This window comes from Opisthocomus hoazin, chromosome 11 (assembly GCF_030867145.1).
Source record: "Opisthocomus hoazin isolate bOpiHoa1 chromosome 11, bOpiHoa1.hap1, whole genome shotgun sequence".
Taxonomy (NCBI): Eukaryota; Metazoa; Chordata; class Aves; order Opisthocomiformes; family Opisthocomidae; genus Opisthocomus; species Opisthocomus hoazin.
Window position 1 is genome coordinate 16009804 of NC_134424.1, and position 22188 is coordinate 16031991.

Consider the following 22188-nt stretch of genomic DNA (forward strand, 5'->3'; position numbering starts at 1 on the left):
TACTCTTAGCTTTTAGGGTTTTTAGTACTATTTACTCCGGAACATGCAACAAAGTAGCAGCTCTAGACTATGCAGTTCCCTAGACAGTAGCTAAGCACTACTAGAACACCACTTCTGTATGGTACTTGATGTACATTGTTTAAGTACCTAATTGCTACTATGTTCAATAGTTTAATAAACTTTCGGAAAAAAAAATACAAACAACAAAAGTAAGTAAAGCTAAGATCTCTTTCGCAGCATGCCCTGGGGGAGTAAGTTGCCCCAGGGTTTTTTTTGTTCGTTTCTTTTTTAACTTGTATGGTTTAGTATAGTTCATTTTACTCCTAATTGTCACTGAGTAATCAGTTTATATACGAGCCCCAGCAGCTTAGCAGAGAATACAGAATCACATAGATTGGAAGGGAAATCTAGAGGTAACCTAAACAGCAAGGCCACCATGAAGCTAAGCCTTGCTCCAGGCTTACCCCCAAACTGGTGAAGTCATCATTCTGGGTAGGGAGCCAGTGCCAGCCAAACGTGGCACTGACCACAATGGTTCCTCACCTACGGTTATCTACATACTCACAACAATGCTAGTGTGGCAAATCACACAGGCGTGAGACCTTTCGTCAGAAAGCATACAGATTAGAACAAGCATATACAGTTAAAGCGTTCTAATACTCTTCCACTGCCTCAAGGCAAGAATAAAGGTCAGATGACACTGTATTGGTAACACTACCTCTACAAACCATTATAAGTCATATCAAACTTCAAAACGCTTCTCTGAGCAACTTCGCTTCGAGAAGTCAGACATTGTGAAATTCGTCTACTCCTTCAGCTTAACAAATTTCAAATTCTAGTTTTGAAACCATATTACTGTTGGGTATTTACATTTAAAAAAATGGAAGACTGGCTCAACACACTTTAAGCTAATAAGGTCATTCAAGAAAATAAGGCTAAATATCCATTGTTATTCATTTAAAATAATGCCTATTAAAAAAAAACAACTTTATGTCCCAAATGGAATACATTGAATGAGCTATAGGGTAGACCGAGTTCTAAATAACAGATTCAATATTTTTCTTTTAAAAGGAAGTCACAAAACTTACATCCAGATGATCAGAACATTTTCAGTATGTTTTCATACCGTAAATGTTTCTTGATTTTTTTTTTAAATCATCGCTAGTTTTGCTGAAAAACCTTATGAAATTTCAGTGTCAAGAAACAGAACCAAAAAAATTTTTTTCAAATGTACGGAAAACAATTTTTGAAACAGCTTAACTCAAGAATTGCCTTTTTTTTTGATTTTTATACACGTATGCAACACTTTTTTGGTAAGGGAATTGCAAAGGATTTTTTTTTTTTTATACACAAAGGAATTTTCCTTTGTAAGATCAACAAAGGATCCAGAAGATATCATACAAAAAAAAACAAACCCACACCAACAATAAATCCTGCTCTGAGAAGGTCACACCACAAGAGCTTCGGCTTGTCTAGTACCATGAACCATGGTATCCAATGTCACCTACTGCCTTTTTCTTTTACTTCTGTGTTTCATAACAGACTACCATTAATGCTTATATAGCACAACAGAGCAATCTCTCTTCACAATTTCTCCACATTCCAGAAAGATCAGAGTAAGGGAGATTTTTTTCATACCTGGACAAGCACCACCTGCAATACAACATCTTGCTGCAGTACTTGGATATTTTTATCCCTGCACAGGTAGAGCAATCCTCAAATGTATAATGAATACATGGCAGGATAGGGAATCTGTACAGGCTTTTTTTTTTTTTCTATCAGCTTTTTACTTGTTCTCCAATACCATGGTTATCCAGGCTACAAAAACAAAGTTTGTCCTGTAATCCTTATCCAAAACTGGAATAATATCACAGTTCTATTAATGTCATTTTTAAGGACTATTTAGATGGAGGAAACAAAGTATAGACAACACAGTAGGCAACACTCCTTAGTGATAAATTTCACAATCTCAGACAACAAGGTGTATTAAAATGACTCTATTACTTCTCATATCTTTTTTTATCCAACCTCATAATGCTTTATATAGTTACATAATACAGACAATAATACAGTTTGGTTTTGTGTTTGGGGTTTTTTTTAAGGATAGTGTAGGGCCACCATCTCACATATTTTGTAAAATCTTTCAGTCAGTACCAATGAGAGAAAATTTAAGATGTACGTGGGACAGGTAAATCATTTTTAAAATGTAATTTTACACATGGAATAAAAGAGGGGTACAAAACTACACAAAAGCTATTCTTACCCTTTCTTAGCACAGTACTCAGCTCAAGGTCATCTGGTTTGTTATAGTTGCACAAAGAAACTGATCCAATTACCTGGTTTTTAATGGCAACCATGTTCATTTAAAGAAAGACGCTTTTTACAAGGCTTTACAATTGCAGGCTGTTTCATGCATCCTCTGTTCCCTTTTCTGTGGAATTCTGTGTTGTTTCTTACCTCTTCCTCAAACACACACGTTCTATTGCAATAATACTACTTCAAAGCCCAGAAAATTCTTCCACAAGCACAGCCCAAGTTCTTAACCGATCCCAAAAAAGGATATTGTAACGTGACAATTCTATTCTGCTTCTGTTGTGTAAGGGTATTTTAATTGCTTTTAACACTCATCCTGAATAAATAATGATGGTTACCCTTTTTCACTTCAGAGTTTTACACAAACACGTGTATAATTATTGCAGACAAGGTCCAGAAAAAGAGGTTCTTGGGGGCAGGGAGGGGGATATGAAATTATAACATAGGAGAGTATAAAAAAAACATTAGTATACTAAGAAACTCATCTTTCCTACATATAATGAATTGCTTTATATAAATCTCCCTACTATACATTCAAGTATTTCTATGCTTAACCAAGTGTGTGGTTACCCAATATGACCTGTATGCATAAAGAGTAGCAAGAATAAAATCAAAACTATGAAGAACTCTTGAGAAAGGCAAATTAAGTTAGAAAAAGAAAATATATTTTGAATTGGTCTCTGAATTACCCGGCATGACCTGAAACTTAGTGCAGTGTAATTGTGGGTTTTGCAGCAAGTGGCAACAGGCGACAGGAATATCGTGAATGAATCATACTGGAGGACTTGTCTGCAACCCTGCTGGTTACAGAGCTGTAGGTACAATGGCAAGTCAAGAACAAATTTTGCATAGCACCTTTGCTACTGTTCAGTAGATGCAAAGTACTAGATTGCTATTAAAACATAAAACTGTTCTAGATTGTCTCAAAGACATTGCCACTAGACAGAATACATGAAGGACAGAAGCATTTGCTCCAGATCACCCAGTAGCCCTGGTGATACACATAGTAACAGGACTTGTGTCTCTGGGAGTCCCATTTCCTTATCATCAAGCTAAACAAGGCACCACTAAGAAGTTGGTAGCGAGAGAAACAGTATGAGAAATAAAGAATGTCATGAAGGTTTTCAGAATTTTCTTTTAATTAATGTTTCTTCTCTCCCCACTTCCCCCTGCTCGTTCTCCTTTCCATCCTGAACAATTCTTCCAGTTTTGGAAAGCTTTAAAGAGTGGAAAATAGCAAACGTATTTTCACGTTTTACTACTATTTCCACAATCTCCTTTGTCTGGAAGTATCAGCAGGGTACTAGAGATTACAGAATGAATTCAGGGCAACAGTAGGGAAAAATATTAACTAAGAACAAACAGACAATCATACACACTTTGCAAATGAGATCACATTCTATAACCAAGGAGGAGTTCTAGACTACATGTAGTCAAAAAACATGAAGCATTTAAGAGGTAGAATAAGGCTGGTAGAGATAGAGAGGTCCAGGTACACCAAGGTTAGGTATTATATTTCTTAAGAGATAGGTACTGAGATATTTCAAAATGTTGAGAAGGTACTAATGGAACAGAACTCATCAATGGCTTTACTACACATATGCATGTATAAATAAATTTTTAAAGTTAATACATAGGAGTAAATCTGAAAACAGGATTAAGAAAAGCTGTATGCTGAAAAAGCCAATTATCAAAGAATATTGGAAATCTGAAGTAAGGACAGAGGAGGGGAGGAGGAAATTAAAAAGTATCGTTCAGAATATATGTTGTATATCAAGCCATTCATATTAAAAAGGAAAAGAGCAATTCCTCATACATGATACAATGAAGGAGAAGAGCTAGTGCCACAGAAGGATTGCCAGCTCCTTTGGGAGGGAATGAACAGAAGAATTAGTGAGTGCATATGTTGAAATCACTAGGTGAGTCTTATTTTATTGTTCACCTCCAAGAAATAGGATTCTATTCCAGTTACTTTTCTTTTTAGGCAATTAAACAAGGAAACAAAAGCCATCTTTCAATTCTAACCTCCCACCCACCAAGGAGAAAAAGTAGAAATCTGCAAACTACATACACTTTTGCAGTTAAAATAAATTGCAGCTTGACTTAATGTGAAGCCATCAAGCAGATTTATAATTACCCTTCGTATTTAAACCATAACTTTTTTCCAGTCTAAAGAACACTGCACCCTCAAACATTCTACACCTCTTTTCCAACAGAATACAGTCTCATTACAGATAACAGTCTCATTACTGTGTATGACTACTGCGAACATAAAAGAAAACTTCCAGAGTGCAGATCCAATCCTCTTGCAATTTATACAATAGTCATCGTTCTAAGTACTGGTTTAAAGGCTTGCAAGGCGGCATACAATCATAGCAGACACAAACCTACTCATATATCCTAGATATATGTGGAAATTTGGTTTTTACTTGCATGTACCTGAACTAGCTGCCAGTCTAGCAGCAATTCTTTTCCTTGGTTTTCTTTTTTGCATCATTTCTCATCAGCAGTCATGACTTTAGCACTAGCCAGTCATTACAGAATCAGCTATTTTTTTTACATTATTTGAGCTAATCAATACTTTATGCAAGTACTTTTCATTAAAAGCATGCATACTGTTACCAAAAATGACCTTATCTCAGGCACAATACTACTACAGAGGTGCCACTCATCAACATGCAAAGTAACTCCCATCTGCATTTCCCTCAATTGCTCCTAAACCGATGTGAATTCAAATGTCATGGTAATTAGTTTACTCTTAAATGAGATTGAAATAATAATGTTAATCCTACACGCATCTTGTTTTCATTCAAGTTCCTAAGCCCTTCGAAGCAGATGCTATATTATTCAGGCTCCAAGACTGTTCTTTTTTGACAGCACTGCTACTATAAGGGAAGTTACAGAAAATTGACTTGTTCTGTCAACTAGATCAATCATTCATCAACACATACTAATAAGCGATATTCGATTTCATTTTAAAAAAAAAAAAAACACAAAAAAGCCCCAAAACACAACAACAAAACCTCAAAGCTAACAACACCACAACAAAAATACACCGAACAAAAGCAAAATTTAACACACAAGCTGTCATTACACTTCTTTTTAAACTGCAGGCAGTACGCATATTTTCCACATCTTTATAAGTATGGAATCAGACATATATCAGAACTGATTTGCACAAGGTCAATCAACAGATCAGGGGCAAAACCAGGACTATGGGTTTTTTGGAGGCTTCTAAAGCAGAGGAGGCATTATTTAGTTCAATGTAATGATTGCACCAACTAGCCAAACACACTGAAATTTCAACCAGCAACTAAGATGTGAAAGCATCATCTCTGCCAAATTACAGAGTCGCCCTATAATATTGAAACCTTTGCTTTAAGTGAGTGAAGTTCAAGCAATGCAAGCCAAAGTACAGTCTGCCTGGATTTGTCGTTCATCCAGTCACACCAGAAAGCCATAGGTTTTTACTAGACTCTTGAGAGGAAGATATCTGCTAGGCACAGAGGATTTCTGTGGAGAATGGAAAATTTGTACTTTTCAAGACACTATTTTGTAGGTTGTGTGTTTTACTGAAGATTCTTAAGAAGAGCTGAGTTAGCAGCTGGTTTTGTCTGATAAATTATGTTCAGAAGTTATACAGCTCCTGTATATTTATAAACCAAGATAAACAAACAGTATGTAATCAGATAAATACGGCCATACATGAATAATTCTATACACTAACATTTGAATTATTCCAACCTGTAAGTATAGGTCCCAATCCCACATATAATGCCATTTTCTACCATTCTTTTTCACACAAAATTCCCCAGAAATCTTCTAATGCCAAGGAAGTTCTACTGAACACACATATTTACATTAATGACATGCTTAAGGTGGACTGGACAGGATTGGTGCCAAGTTATGAATGTAGTTGAACTCTATTTCTATTACACTGGGATGTACAAAACAAAGGACTTCAGCAGAGCAAACATCAAATTAAAAAAAAAAAAGTTAAAGCATTCAAATTTTAAGAATCTGGGAAGCAAATACAAAAGTCAAAATTATGTCATTACTAATACTCAGTTTAATTTTAGATGCCTTTCCTGAATTGAAATTTACATTTCTTAGCACATAATTTCTTAAATTTAGTTCTTAGCAAAAGTTTTGCAAGCATGGTACTCAGTCATTTCAAAAATAGCAAATTTGACTTTCTGACTGTGGCTTACGTATTTTTAATATGAAAATTACTCATTTAGTAGATTTGTCAAAAATATTACCAGAATACAGATATTGACTGAATTTCATACAAATGTACTCTCCACTTGTATTAAACTACAGAGAAAAAAATAACACTTTCTTTAGTCATTTTGCTTCTTTGCTCCCAAAGCATTCCACTCCTCTTCATCTTACTACTTTTACCTGTCCCTGTTCTCATCTTTATCTGTTTTTAAGACTGCAGTAGCTTCCCGATACTGATCCCTCCCTGCAATTTGTATTGTCAGTAAGATGCTGTAAACTTGCCAGCCCTGCTATGACAGAAAATTTCCATTTAACTTTGGAGGGAATCCTGTCTCCCTTCCCACTCGCCAACACTTCCTGAACACACCACCCAACCCACAACTAAATATATTGGCTGTTACTAGGGAAATAATAACCTTCTCTTTCTAATAATGCTCACAATGCATAAGGTGCACCAGTAGATCCTAATGTACTTATTCTTACTTTAAAAATTCAAACATCATAACTTAATGGAAAGATAATTTTAAGAACAGCACTTGTATTTGCATAACCTTCCTCCATTCTTATGTATCAAAGTGTTATTAAACCATTACTCATTTTATTTCTGCATATTTTTCTCCAACTGACCAGATCCTCACTGCAGCACTATGATTACATCTGCTCAAGACACTGAAAAAAATGCATGAATGCTAAAAATTTCCAGAGGAAAAAAGCAATGGCTATAAACAAGTGGGAGCACAGAGATGGACTGAGAAAGTACACAGAAAAAATAAATTTCTGTGGTAATTGCGATACAGACAGAAATAATCAGCTACCCATAAAGGGATAAAGTAAGCTGTTTGATCACAAACTGCATTTGACATTTGTGAATTTGACTTCATAACAAGTCTTATTGATTGGATCTCACTTGGAATGAAATCAGAAAAGGTCATTCTGAAGGATCTAGAGGAAACAATAATTCAGAACAGTATTTTTGTGGAAAATTGATAGTAAAAAAGAAGTATGGGGGAGGAATATATAAGGGAAAAAAGAAAATGTTTGCAAAATTGAAAATTCCTTCCCAATATCAGCATAGCGTATCATTTTGTATTCAAAGCACAGGAAGAATTAATTCTCTGACAAGAAAGAGTTCAATTTTACCTGCCAGCACAATGCCATATGGAGATTTATTGCCAGCTATCAATACCAGATATCGACAGCAGAAATAAGAGGGTTTCTATCAATTTTGTAGTTATTCAGGACTGTTACAGGAAACAATTTCTCTCCTCAGTAGTGAAAAAGTTTTATTTAAAAAATGCGCTAAAATTAATGCTTTGTAGCTCTCCAAGCTGATCCATTCCATGTACTTTGCTTTACTTCCATATGCTAGTGCTGCTCTTCACCACCTGATCCTCTCCATATGCTACACACTCTACAAGAAGTGTTGCTTCTAATCCAGACAATTTCAAAGTTCAGCAATTAAAGGAAAAAGGCAGTATTGCTAGGCCCGTTTTACATGGAAAAGTTAGGAAAAGATGTCTCCATTGGAGGGGGAGTAGGGGGAGAATCCTGTTTGTGGTTTCAACTTTCATTTCAAGGCTTTTGCAGTTCTGGATGAAATCCTACCAACACAAGTGCCGTATTTGTATGTATGACATTACAGGTTAAGTTAATATCATGGTTAAGGGCTTCACTGAGTTTTGTCCACCAAGATTATGTGGCCTAAGCAGACCATCAAGAAAGTTATCACAGACCTAGGATAAGAAGCCAAATATATCTGAATCTCAGTCTGCTCCCTTGATTTTAATAGGAAAATTAAACTCTGGAGTTTGCCAACAGAAGTCCTCCAGTTTTCTTTCATATTCTTCCTCCTCCTCCCCCACAATGTTTTTCATGGAAGGTTCCAGGAGGATGTCAGAACTCATCTCTGCTTTTACTGTGAAATTGCTTTGCAGTTGGTAATGATAAGTGGAAGTCTGAAGTGTGAAGCGAGTACTCAGATTTTTTTGTACCTTGCCATCTATAATATCATCTTTCTTGTTGTACTTTGTTGAAGAAATGGCAGAAGACATTGTAAAAGGCACGATGTGCGTAGGGGGTAATAAATCTGTTGGATGCAGATAGTCAATGGCTGCAAGTCATAACATAAAGCTTTACTCTTAGCCTCCTACCAGTTTTCATTATCAGTGAAAATTTCTATTAATGTAATACGATAGCATCATGTACAAACAGCTCAGCAGTCATACATTTTGCACAGCTGTCATAAAATGATAGTCATTTAGCTTCAAGGTAAAGCTGAAGTTTGAATATTCCTGCTTTTCATCTTTGAAGCTTTGTCACTTTAGAAGATAATTATCTAATTTTGTGGCCAATGATGTGTTCCCAACACATAAAATTTTAATACCCGTAGTATGTAGGTTCTTCCTTTTTTGTGTGTCTTGAAAATTAGTGACTTAGCTTGACACAAAATCTTGGGAATATAGTGAAGAGCCAAACATTAAAATATGACCTAGAGAAACAATAGGAACACTATGTGCTGTGGCCCTGACCAAAGTTTTCCTAATGCCTTCCAAACAGCATTTTCACAGTGCTTTTATCTGACAGGCTAGAGATCTATCAGTGCATAATTTTGACTCCTGCTTTTTAAGGAAAGCAAGTCAAATCCTTGTTTGTGTACAAAAGCAGGAAGAAAGCCCTTGTCAGCTACGACAGAACAATTTAAAACAGAAGAGACAAAACCTTCTACCACCTGACAAATTATTTCTGTACAACATTAACTTCAGTCAAGATAGTGCAGCTGATAAAGATAAAAGAAAATGGCTAGTGAAGCAACTGGGATCTAAAGAGTTTGGTTTAGCTCTAAAATAGAAGGGAAATTCCTGTGTTGCCACAACAAACTACAAAAAAAAAAAAACACCCAAAACTTCTACAATTTGTGCAATTAACTTAGTGGAAATTACTCTTGAGATTTTGTAATTATGAGAACAGTTACATACTCCTATTGTGAGAACAGCAGTGTCCATGGAAAAAAGCCCACCTGAATATTAAACAGCAGAGAGTTCAGTTTAAGAGCCTATAATGTTAGTGCAAACTATTTTAAAAGAATTGGTCAGAAAAGAAAGTGTTGAGGCCTGATGAAGCAACTTAAAGATGGTATAATGTTGTCTATGGCTGAGGCCTAAGAGAGTCCTGCCATGACAAAGTGTCATGCCTTTTCAATACCTACAAGGAGGTTACAGAGAAGATGTACCAAGGCTATTTATGTAGGTGCACAGCATAAGCGACAGACAGCAGTCATAAATTGAAATGGGAGGTTCCAGCTCAAGTAACTTTTCATCCCAAGGAGCATCAAGCCTTGGAACAAAAGAGGTTGTAGTATCTCTGTCCTTGAAGGTTCTGAAGACCAGACTCAAAGCTCCAAGAAATCTGCTCTCCTTTCAGCACTGACCTCGCTTTGGGCAGAAAGTTGAGTTAAAAGACCTTCTAAATCTTCTTCCAGAATTAATTATTCTATGATTCCAGAAATTATTAAAAACAGAGTTCCATAGTGGAAGCAAGTAAGACAGTTGTACAAAGTGGAAAGATGAGGGTTCTTTTCCAGAACCAGTTTTGCTGAGTCATTAGTGCCAAACACAAAAGTCTCCATTTAAAAGTACAATTAATATTTTTAAATTCCGTACCACTGTATTCAGATGAACATTAAACAGAGATCTACTTAACTTGGACATTACAGAGGAACAGTTTAACATAATAGATAATCTGTCAGCTACACAGAATTCAGGGAAGCCTGTCAACTCCACCTTTTGCGTACACCAACGGAAAACATTTCATGAGGCTAATAGAAGCTCAAATGTAATTACCACCCTTTTCCTAAAAACTAAAAGCAAAGCTTCAATACGGAAACTACTGTCAGTCATTCATATAAGCAAGCTAACTAATGAAACAATAGGATAAAAGCGTTAAGCCCCGATACACTGAATGAATTATACACACATACTTCTCATGTTACACCCCCAATCTTATAAACTAGATTAGGTCACCACATTATTTGTTTTGTTAATGGACAAAACATTTTGGTTTCCGGCACCTTCTACTTCCTTAACATGGGTGCTAAGATCTCATAATCTCGTTTGAAGGATAAATAGTAATAGCTATCTTTTTAAATGCCTCCTGTACTGCAAAGTGATTTATGAAAAGTATTTGGCATCAGTCTCAGAAGAAAACATCTCTCTCTAGAACATCTGCCCATTCTAAAACAGAAAGATTCAAATATAAGCTAAATAAGGTGGTTCAGAAAGAGGACAGAAAGAGAGAGACAAAGACATCAATAAAACAACATGTCAAATTAAGGAAGGCAAAAGCAAAACACAGGAGTAGGAGCAAGTGCTCTGGCAAAGAGAACATCTTGTAATATTTTAGAAATTGTTTCAGTCACCTAAATGAAATATATTGGTTTAACTCTTTTCAGTTCTTTCAGGAATCTCAACAGACAGAACAAATGGCTAGAAACAACCACTTGTCAAACACTTTGCTGATTAAGAATCCCTGTCAGAACCTCTATACCTTGATGACTCTACCAAACCAACCAAATAGGCTCTACCTGAAAAAGCAAAAATTCAGCATAGGTAGTGCTCAGGAAGAACTCCTCTCCAGAGTAAGAAGAGTCCAGAACAAACTTTGCTAAACTCTGACAACTGCTCATAGCAAAGCACTAAAACATGTGGCAGGTACATAAGGAATAAACCAGGAGTTCACATCTACACAGTCATTTCCTTCTCTCATTGGCGTATCACACTGTCTTACAAGCCCTAGTGAAGCTCTATTACCTACTTCACAATTAAGCCTAACATAAGAACATGTTGGGACATCTTGAAAGGCTGAACAATCTTGAAATCTGCTGAACTCTAACCATGTGATTGTTGGACTTCAAGTCAAATAGATGAAGACTGTTCACAAGTTTAATCTGTTGTATTTCATATATTTATCCTTCTATAGTAAAAAGCCGTATATTTTAATAAGACCATTTGAATGTATGCTTATAAAGGAGAGAGAAGGAAAAAAAAAAAAAAAAAGGGTAGCATTCAGTCAACCTGGCCAACCTGTACAGCAATAATTAGTGTTTTATAATCTGTTTCTGCTCTGAAAGCTGAAGGACGCTCCAGTTCTGTCTTACGGAGATAAAAGCACAAAGCTTAACAGTGCACAGATATAGACACCAAAGAAGAAATACAATTACTTTCATTGCTTATAGTCCAAAATAAAAAAGAACTCCAAAAGAAATGACTATGTAGCTCGTCTTCCTAACATACAGCAGTTCAATGCAATCTACATAATAACAGGTAACCTGTTCTGAAAAGCCACCCTGCAAGAGTACCACACTATTCCAGTATCTTCTCTCAGTTAAAAAAAAAGTTTTTGATAGTGAGAAAAATTAATTTTTTGTGTTCAAAGACCAGTTGTTCATCTACCACGGACATAGCTAACACATTCATTCTTCTTCCTTTTTTTCTGCAGTGAAGACTGTTGCCATGTTTCCTTTCAAGTTTTCACTAGTTTTGCTCAGGCACAGCTTGGCCCATGGCACTAAATCACTGTTCAGTGAAACAGACCTAGTTGTTGTTCTGCTCTTCCCTCTCCTCAGCCTATTTACATTTCTCTACACTTTCCTCCTCAGTTCAAAAGGAAATACACCTTTTTTTTTTTTTTTTTAATTTGGACTTTTTCCCTCTCCAGTTTTCTAGCTTATTTGACGGTTATTGTCTCTTTCACAAAGCATACCTGTCTGCATCAGACACTGAAGAGTTTTTTAGAATTCGGGACTGGTTGTCCCTCCCGTCTATACAACATAAGAATCTTACCTTTAAGGGTGTCTACAGTTTAGAACATTTCTAGTTTCATAAATATGGATTTGATACATACTTAATCACACATGAGTTTCCCAGTGAATTCTCAGCTCTCCATAGAGATTAAAGATAGCCACATAAGTCATTTTACCACAAAATATGGCAGAAACGTGGAGCAGGTAAAATCATTCAGATCAGATGAATCTTTGAGAGTAAAACATTCTGCATCCCTCAGTGTATTCACAACAGTCACAGATACCAGAAGCAGCAAGAGCACCTGGAATCTGTGACCTCCTCTACTGACAACTTCTGTGTATCAGTGTCTTCACATCTATGATGGGTTATGATAGATGTAGTTGACAGGGGGAGGAAGAGTCAATAGAGAGGGGAAAGCAAATAACCTTTGCTTGTAGTAATTGCAAAAGGAATCAGTGTGAAAAGCAACACAAGGGGAAACTAATTTGTGCTCCTAGCAAACATGAAGCCTCAAGTGTAACAGAAAGCTAGTGCAGGAGTTGAGTCTCTCTGAGGACATCTGAACAAGATTACAAATGTCTACGTACATAAATTAGTCTAGGAGCGGAAGCAACAATTCTGCCCGTCTGTCTCCAAAACTCTTGCTAAGGTCATCTGCTTTCTCATAGGGTTTTGAAAGAATCTTCTGGAAAAACATTCATTTTTCCTGTGTTAGGGATCTCCCAGGATATAAATTTGAAGCTCATGTGCATGAAATGAAAGTCATATTCCTATACAAAGCATCCAGCAAAGCATATTAAGTATTTCTGTCTTCCACTACAGCAATCATCTTCACTGCCTCAACCACCATCTCCTTCCTGACATGGTACTGGGTGTTGCTCAGGCATTCCTGTTTCGAAGATACATTTCAAACACACATATCCCACCAGCAGGCTTGTCCAAGATTTGAATGCAGATCATTTCACACAGTTATGCACCTAACATTAACTTCACTATAAATTCAAATCCGTTTCTCCCTTCGTTCTCAAAGAGCACCACTGATGAAACAGCCTTATTTTGCCTTCAGCTAGCTAAACAAATTATTTTGTTCTAAACTTGACTTCTACCTACTGTCAACTCAAATCTAGCTCATTAAAGCCATCCAAGATGCTCTAGCTACTGGCTAAGACCCTGCTAAAGACTGCATGAAGACAGATCTCTTACGTAGGAGGGATTTATGACAGCTTAATTCCCGTGCTATGTATTCTACTGTCTACTAGTTTATTCTCAGATTAAATTTGATCTGCTGGTTGAAACATCTGTACACTCCTATGTGAACAAGTCTGTCTCTCCTGACCAGTCACGGTCTCCTCACACCTTATATCCTCATCCTCAGAAACAGTGTAGTACTTAACTATAAGATGGATAGCTCCATCTGTGAAGTTCTAAGAGATCTGAGGACAGGATACTTTCAGAAAATACCTGTCCCTGGAATTCAACACCTCTGGAAAGGCTTCCAAGACTCTTCCCAACTGCTCTCCAACTATGACAAATTAAGAAAAAAAAATATATTTTTGCACAAAATTCCTTTTTAAATACAAATCTTGCAATGATTTTGTCATTCACTCTAAAAAAGTACTTAAGCTTTACAAAGGATCTGAGCAGATGCTAAACAGGCTCACAGAAACATCCATGCACTTCTGCAAAAACATCATACATAGAAAAAGCAAAATGAGCAAAATGGAACTTCATAAGAACAACATATTAATCAAAGTATTTCACAGAGACCTTTTGTTGAGGCTTCTACAGCAACCTAAAATACAGTCTATCCTATCAGTACATAATTTGTGTTGTAAAGTGTATAATTACTTATTATCAGCAACAAAAAAATTGTACCCTACAGAACAGTAACGACATTTGAAAGTGTAGAGTATTGATTAGCAGTTGCCTAAAAGTGAATCACCACTACAATGCAGCATCTATTCATGGCTCTACATACCTTCAACTGTCAAGAGAATTTGCATGGAGACTGGCTCTTTTAACCTTGAAATGTAAGCATTTTCCAATACAGGATGTGAAAACAAACAGCCATAAATGCATTAAGCAAGGGAATTAGCATTCATTTCCTTTCAAGATTTCACTTTTACCAGTTGGAGTGTCCACTCAATAATTTCCATATTAAAAAACACTATTGAAAGTGTAAAGCATGTATCAAACTTACTGAAACCATCTCGTATTTCTATTACGTATTAGCAATAGAACATGTTTACTTTCAGCGATACAAGTAAGAGGATAATGCTGTGCTTGTAAAACCCAGAAAGACAAAGAAAATACTGCAAAATATACAGTGCTGATGGCAAAAGAGCATGAATTCACCATGGCTTTATACAGGGCTTTCCTTTTAGTTAAAGAGAAATATAAAACAAAGATTGATATTCAGACTGATTTAGACTACATTTTAAAATCATTACCAACTCCAAGAAATTATTACTCCTGCTGTAACATTCAAACAGGAAATGAGAGTAAGACCATAGATCATTCAAGATGCACTTCTAACTTCTCTGAAAGCACAGAAAATTTTCCAATACCTTTAGGGAAGGCAGAACTTTGTTACAGGAAAGAAGGAAAAATTATTTGCTGTTATTGAGAAAAAGAGACCACACTATTGAAAGTTGGAGAGCACTGTGATCTTTTCCTCTACAGATCAATACGCTACCTGAAGATTAGTATTGGGCCCAGAAGATTTTTCCACCTAATACATTAGTAGCATATGAATGTGTTTAATTATTTTTTTCCTTGAACAAATAAAAATTATCTATCCAAAAGAATTTACCTTTATGTCTGCAGATAACAAATACTTCACCAAACACACTGAAATGCTTCGTAACTAGTTTGGCACAGAGAACCACCTTGTGATTTATGCAGCCCAAAGACCTGTAAGAATTAAAGGGGGTGAAGGCTCAAGCTCTGCAAGTTCCAAAACATCATTTGCATTAATCATCAGAATTAAAGTTATTTAAGATACTCAGATACATATTTCTTTTATTTTCTAATGCTTGGTTTTAATTCAGTGCTACAAAACACATGTTACATAACTCAGACTTCAGGAGTTTGAATTATAATGAATTAACTCTGACTAGAGCTTTTAGTAAGCTCACCCGGCTGATAGTCTTCCGAGTTTGGGTTTTGGGTATTTTGGGTTGAGGGGTTTTTTTGATTGGGGCGGGGTGGGGGGACGGTGTTCTTGCTGTTGGTTTGGGTTTTTTTGCAGAGGGAGGTAGGGGTGGTGGGTTCTTTTAAGTCATATGTCTACATTTTTTTTATATAATTTTTCTTCTATTTTTAATAGGAAAAAAAAAAGTATTATTTTTGCAGTTTTGAAGTTGCTCATCTGGCAGAAGTTTAAACTGATATCCAAGAAGCCAGTCCATGTGCATACCTTAAACTGCATGACAACCCTACCAAACCCCCTCCCTTCAAAGCAGTAGTTGCAGTGACTCGAGTAAAGAAGAAACAGCCCACAGAGACCAAAACCAACACAAGGGTGAATAGAAGAAAAGCAATTAACGTCAAAATGATTGGACTAAACTTCTCTAAGAATTTAAGTCACTATTATATGATTTAAAACTAAAGATAGATGTACTGCATGAATCAGATATACCAGCTGAATACTAATTGATCTAAATCACCCTGTTATACTAGTTTTGCACTGACATTGCCATAGTTGTAAGAAACTATCCAGATACAGCACCAAATCTAGTCAGCAAGACAAAAATGCAATTCTGAAACTTTAAAAATAGCAATGCTATATTGATTGAAAAACCTGCTTTGAAAAACCACAATGATTTGAGAACTAATACAATGAAGAATTCATGGAAAGGAGAGGGCAGATGCAGACTAGAGGCTGCTTGAAACCAAGGCAGCCAGTGCTTACATAACAGCGCAGACTCCGTTATACAGCTTACATAAGGAAAGTCTGAGATAGCCTTAAACAAGCTCGTCTTCAGTAAGAAACCTTTATGGCAGAATCAATAAATAAAAGTTTATTCTCAGTTAGAAATTGTTCCTACATTAGCAATATAATGATATCAACAGTTCAGGACCAAATGAAGAATTATCAAAGCTCAGAATATGGGAGGGGGTGGGGGTGGGTAGAGTAGGCTCGCCAAAAGAAATCTGAGAAAGCATAGACCACCCTGCGTTTTTAGAGAATCAGACACTTCATGGACATTGGAAAAGCTTTACTGTGTAACAACAATTATTTTTAATGTTAGCAGATGGCACATTACCTGCATTTTTTGCTTCCACTTTATCACTACTATTATATTGCAACAGCGTGGCACTGAAAACATACTATTCTCACCGACACTATATGTGAACAGTAGCATTCCCCAAAGTCTGTTCCTCCAAAATTCTAACTGTAGCAGCTGAAGTGAATATTTTCCTGGCACCTAACCCTTGCTTTGCATTCTATACTTCAAGCCTGGCTTTGTCAGCGGGCTACTCTCGCATTTACTACAGTACTAAGTAAACATAATCAGAGTTGTTAAAAAAAAAAAATTTGAAGTGTCAAGATTCAAATAAGACAGATATCTCTAGAAAGTCTAAGGAAAATAATGTAAGCATCTAAGAGACAATTAAAATTTGAATAAATTCTTAGACCCCAGCATTATTTGCTAACTAGGTGAAGAGTAAGCATGTCTCTACAGCGCCAAGCAGCTTCTTGTACGCTGCCAAATCCATGACAAGTGTAAAACCTCCATAAATCAGATAACTTAGGAATAATATTGTCCTATTTTCTTCTGTATGGTTTTTTGAACACTGAATTGTCTTCCTTAACTTTGAAAGCAAGTAGTAGAACATTAAAATACTACATTTTTAAGTGATAATTTTGCTTAAAAGCTCATCATTTCTGAAATTACTTACTGAACTATTATTTTCTGAGCTATTTACAGTGTCTGTATTTCATCTAAAGTCAATTTTGGGAAAAAATCATACATATCTCATATCTCATTCAATCTTAGGAGGCATAACAACATACTTGGATAAGATGATCGTAATGCAATAAAATAATAAAACATTCAGTTAACATAAGGCAATCAGGGTTTTTTTTCAAAAATAAATAGTTTCAAAAGTGACCAAAATATTCTTACACATCATTTTGAAACTCAAGAGGAGCAATGCTGGTTACTCATTTCATGTTCACAGTACAGCAAGACTTAAGAATTGTAATAACTAAACCAATATTCACAGCTACAATCTGGCAAAATTTTGCTTTGCTGAGTATCTCTCAAAACTTCATCTGCTCAATGAAATTTTAGCATGGGTCAAATGACTCTTCGTGTGTAAAACACTTGGGCAGTAAAAAGTGTCAATCATGCCTTGATCTCAAACGCATTCCTTTGGAAGTAGTGCTCACTATATATGCTAACAAAGAGAATCAAGTAACCTGTACATTAATTTTTCATTTAGCAAGCCTTTATTAAACTAAATGGTACTAAAAAGCAGTTGGTAATTGAGAAATTTATACTGCCCAGATACAGAATTATACACACATTTTATATCTTTATTCATTTAACAATGCTTAATTCATAATCAGAAAATGCAGATTTCTCCAGTAATATCAGAAATCACGCTGCTTCTAAAAGTGGAATCTAGACTTTAAAAAGACATTGACTCTGATCACCCGGAGCCCACCGTAAACATCAAATGGATTCTTGACATCTTGCTTGAAGGGGGGCGGGAACAGTATTTGCATTTAGAGCCCTACTGTGCCATCACTTCCTTAATTATTCTGCCAACTTCTGCCACTGACTTTGCATGTTGAAAATACTTGCAAATCTTGACGTTTGGTACATTTTTATTCATGTGAGCTTACAGAAGAAATATACTTTATAACAACACAAAAAGATACATGTGAAAGTCATCTGTCATCCAGGCTCATTTGCCACAATCAACAGCAAGAAACCGCAAGCTTAAAAGGACAGAGACACTCGGAATTTTAAATAAAAATATAAAGAACCAGAGGTCTCCTAAAACTACAGTAACCAGAAGGGAAAAAGACAAAAAGAATAGAGGATGTGACAGAGGAATAAAATACTCTAAATACCTGTCAAATCTGTGCTTTGGCTTTCCTCTTTCATTCTATACTGAAATGTCGTAACAAAAGCAAGAAACAAAAACAAATAGCTTGGAATTAACATACACTGTCTACCTTCAAAAACAGGAGCACAGATTTGTCAGTCAAAGAGAAAGGATGCTGATGAAAAGGTAAAATAAATAGCTGCCAATTACATACAATTATAACAACCAATAGGAAGAAATCTTGCTACTTCAGAGGGAAAAAATACATTACAGAAGAGATGGCAGCAGTATCTGCTATGAGGAAGAGAAGAACGATTAAGGATCTCATACTGATTCTTTGTGGATTTTAGTACAATTGCAAAACACAGTATATTCCATATTTTTTCTAGTAAATGTTAGACTGTATGTATTTGGTAGATTTAATTTTTAAAGCTATTTTAGTGCAAAAATGGCTGCGCATGGAACAGCTCCAAAGTTAAATAAAGGTACCTGTTTGTTATGGCCCAATAAAATATTAAACCCTTTTAATAATACTTGATTAGATACTAACCAAAACTGAAAGGTCCATCTGCTTTATAAATTTAAGGAGTTCATAAAAAAAGTGATGGTATAAGACTACACAGACTTTAAAGAATATGAGCTAGAAGTATAATAAATATTCAATGTCCAGATTTTCAGATTAAAATAAAAGTTTGCCCAATATATTGAAGTGACGCCATGTAAGGCCTTGAAAGATAGTAAGAGATCTCAGGTATTTTTGTTCGTAATAGCTCTGTATTTTAGCTTAGTGAAGTTCGTGTTTTGCAGTCCTGGATATACAACACTGAAAAGACAGACGCTGCTATGGAAATCACTTGCTTTTAGTAATCACCAAGTCAGTTGCTTTTATTTTACACGGATAGCACAATCTTTTTATTTGAACTGCTACATGCACTATCCATTACATAATACCACACATATTCAAAATAGGTGCTACAAGCTCAAGGAATAATTTCCTTTATAATCAGACAAAAAAATAATTAATGTGTTACAACTAAAAATCACACCTAAAAAAACCGCAGAAATTTAACATATGGGTTGAATGAGTGTCTCTGTAGTCAGTGAATGTCTCAGTGTTTTCCCATTTCCATATTACTTTTTGAGGATCACATATTAAATGCCGCAAAATCGCAGTCTTAAAATGTTTAACATATTCTTCTTCGTGTCTCATATTTTTTCAGCAACTGCTGTAAAAATAAATTGTCTACAATACAGAACTTTAAACATGCAACCTACAGTAGACACAATCCTTGATATAACACCTAATATTCAAATCCGCTTTCTCATTACTCTCTGCCCCAATTATGTAGACTTATACCAATTTCTCAAGTTTTTGCAGCACTTCACTAGCTTATTACCCAGCTGTGCAGCTGAGCAAGAAGATAACCACATTCATTCCCCTTATCTGTAATGATGTAATACATCCCAGCACTGGGTTGAAATGATTGGGGGAATAATGGGATTGTAAAAACTGCAGAGATGACAAACAACAGTGCAGCCGTCTTCTCCTGATACAGTGAACTGCATACATACAGCACAGGGTGAAAATAATACAATATGCACTAATTCTGCTCCTTCAATGAAGTTAACATTTTTTCATAAGAAACAACTGTTTCTACACAGAAACATCATCATCACGATGCAGCAACCAGATTAAATACCCGCAATATAGGTTGAAGCTTAGACTTCAAGAAATAGAAGCGTTGGAGTTTACTTTCTAATAATAACAAAAATCATGCAAAAAGAAAAATAACAGTTTAATCAACTATCTCTAGATAATGCAGTGCAATGCAAAGAGTCATCAGGGACTAGTATGCAATACAAAAATAGATCTTGGACAAAAGCATGTACAGCACTGCTTTCCTATTCATTTAAAAAATTAAATCTGCCTCCATTTTCTCTGTTAAGACCTTCCTTACTAGAACCGAAGAGATCCTTACCTTCTGCAGGAGCTGGGAACCTGAATACTTGGCTGCAATAGATTTGATCTCCCCACCAAATGCTGAGGCCCAGAGCTTTACACTGTGAAGAAAAAAAAATGAGACAGGAAGAAATGTAATACACATGTCATAGCAAGCAACACAGACTGTAACAGCTTCAGCTGCACTCAGAAGCATCCTAGCAATTTTGCATTAAGGAGCTCACTAAGGAACCTAAGCACAGCAAAAGATTAGAGAAGCTGTTCTGGTATAAGAACAAACTAGATGCTATGCTAAGGTAAGGCCTCTGATATTAAACTACCCAACCTGCGCTGTTTAAATTTAAAGAATCCACTTGTACAGAAACATGCTTTGGCACAATATAACAGATATCCATGGAAAGGACAGAAGCAAATAAAATGGCAGAACAATTCTGAATGACAAATTCTCACATGAAGAGTTAACATAATAGCATCAACTTAATACAAACTAAATACAAGCACTTAAGACTCTGTGACCACATACTCCACCAACACATGCTCCTACAATAAAATTAAAGTACTTCTGAGCGAGTTAAAGACTACCACTTTAAACACAGTTGACCAAGGAGCAAAGGTGCCTTGAAGAGTCAAATATCTCCAATATAAACAGATGAGAACTTGAGCAGTCAAGCTCTCATCCTTGAACATGGTCCTGAGAGCAATAGCATGAAAGCACTTACACAGACAAGGGGATCTGCTGCTCCGATCCAACCACATCCACTAAGGCTGTGTTAAAAGCTGTCCAGAAGATAAAGAAAACCCCCCCAAAAGCCCGAAGATTCAGATTCTCTGGCATTGTGCCTCTCTGTGCCTGGAAAGATTTGGGGAAATTGAAGCAAAGCTGAATTCAGCAGCAGTGGGGTTTTGCTTCTAAAGCCTGTTTCCCCACCCTCGCCCACTCCACTAGAACACCACTGGAAGAAATCACAGCTCCATCCTCGTCCCTCCAAAGGATGACCCTTCTCTGTGTAATGGAAAGAGAGGACCAGAAGCGAAGCTCTAAAGACTTGAAAACTATTGTGTCCCTGGTAACAGCAAAGCGTTTTCCTGCACTACTGCAGTCACTTGCATGTAGTTCTTTACAACTCCGCAGTCAGCAGTGTGCTGGAGTTACTTCAGTGACCTACTGCTGCTCCAAAGTGCCCTTAGCAGCAAAAAAGCAGACTATCGATTCCAGCTGGGGAGGCTGTCTTCTTGCAATTACTGCTCACTTTGCAAATGGAAAGCTGCCTAGAGTTCTCCTCTCCCTCGCCGATAACCTCCAGCCTTCATCCCAGATCAAGTCAGCCAGCGCATTGGTTCAGCGGAGCAGGAGCAGCAGCCTTTTAACGGGATAGCGCGGAGACAGAGAGGCAGGCACAGGAGGAGCCGGACCGGAGGGAGGGTGCCTCTGTACGGCAAAAGCAGAGAAAGTCTGCGGGAGCCGAAAGTGTAGTTGAGCCCTTCCAGGAAGGCGAGAAGAGAGCGCTGCACATTGCCGGGGGCTGAGCCAGGGAGGGCTCGGCGGGGCTGGCAGGGGCGGGGGGGGGGGGGGGGGGGGGGGGGGGGGGCCGTGCACACCCACCGGGGACCCGGCCAATTCAGGCAGGGCACCGCTGCATGACAAGCATCTGTCACGCAGCCCGGCGAGGCGGGGACGGACGGACAGCCGGAGCTCAGCCCCCTGCGCCGGGAACCGCCAGCAGCGCGGCCGCGGAGCCGCGCCGAGCAGGGCGCGGGCGGAGGAGCGATCCCCGCCGAGGCGGGAGCGGCGGGCTCCCGGCGCCAGCCCCGGGTCTAGGCCAGGCTCGC

At 37.1% G+C, this 22188-nt stretch overlaps 1 protein-coding gene across 4 annotated transcripts in view; it reads right to left on the minus strand.

The window, feature by feature from the left end:
* CACNA2D3 (calcium voltage-gated channel auxiliary subunit alpha2delta 3) overlaps window positions 1–21839 on the minus strand; it is a 472558-nt gene extending 450719 nt beyond the window's left edge. For all 4 annotated transcript variants that reach the window (XR_012765257.1, XM_075432892.1, XM_075432891.1 and 1 more), the window contains exons 1-2: window positions 21078–21839; window positions 20378–20459 (exon numbers count right to left, since the gene is read on the minus strand). Coding sequence is in view for 3 of the 4 variants with exons in the window: in XM_075432892.1 (XP_075289007.1) it covers window positions 20378–20459; window positions 21078–21193 (198 nt within the window). In the remaining variant the exon portion in view is untranslated. The remainder of the gene's footprint in view (window positions 1–20377; window positions 20460–21077) is intronic.
* Between the last annotated feature and the right edge of the window lie 349 nt (window positions 21840–22188).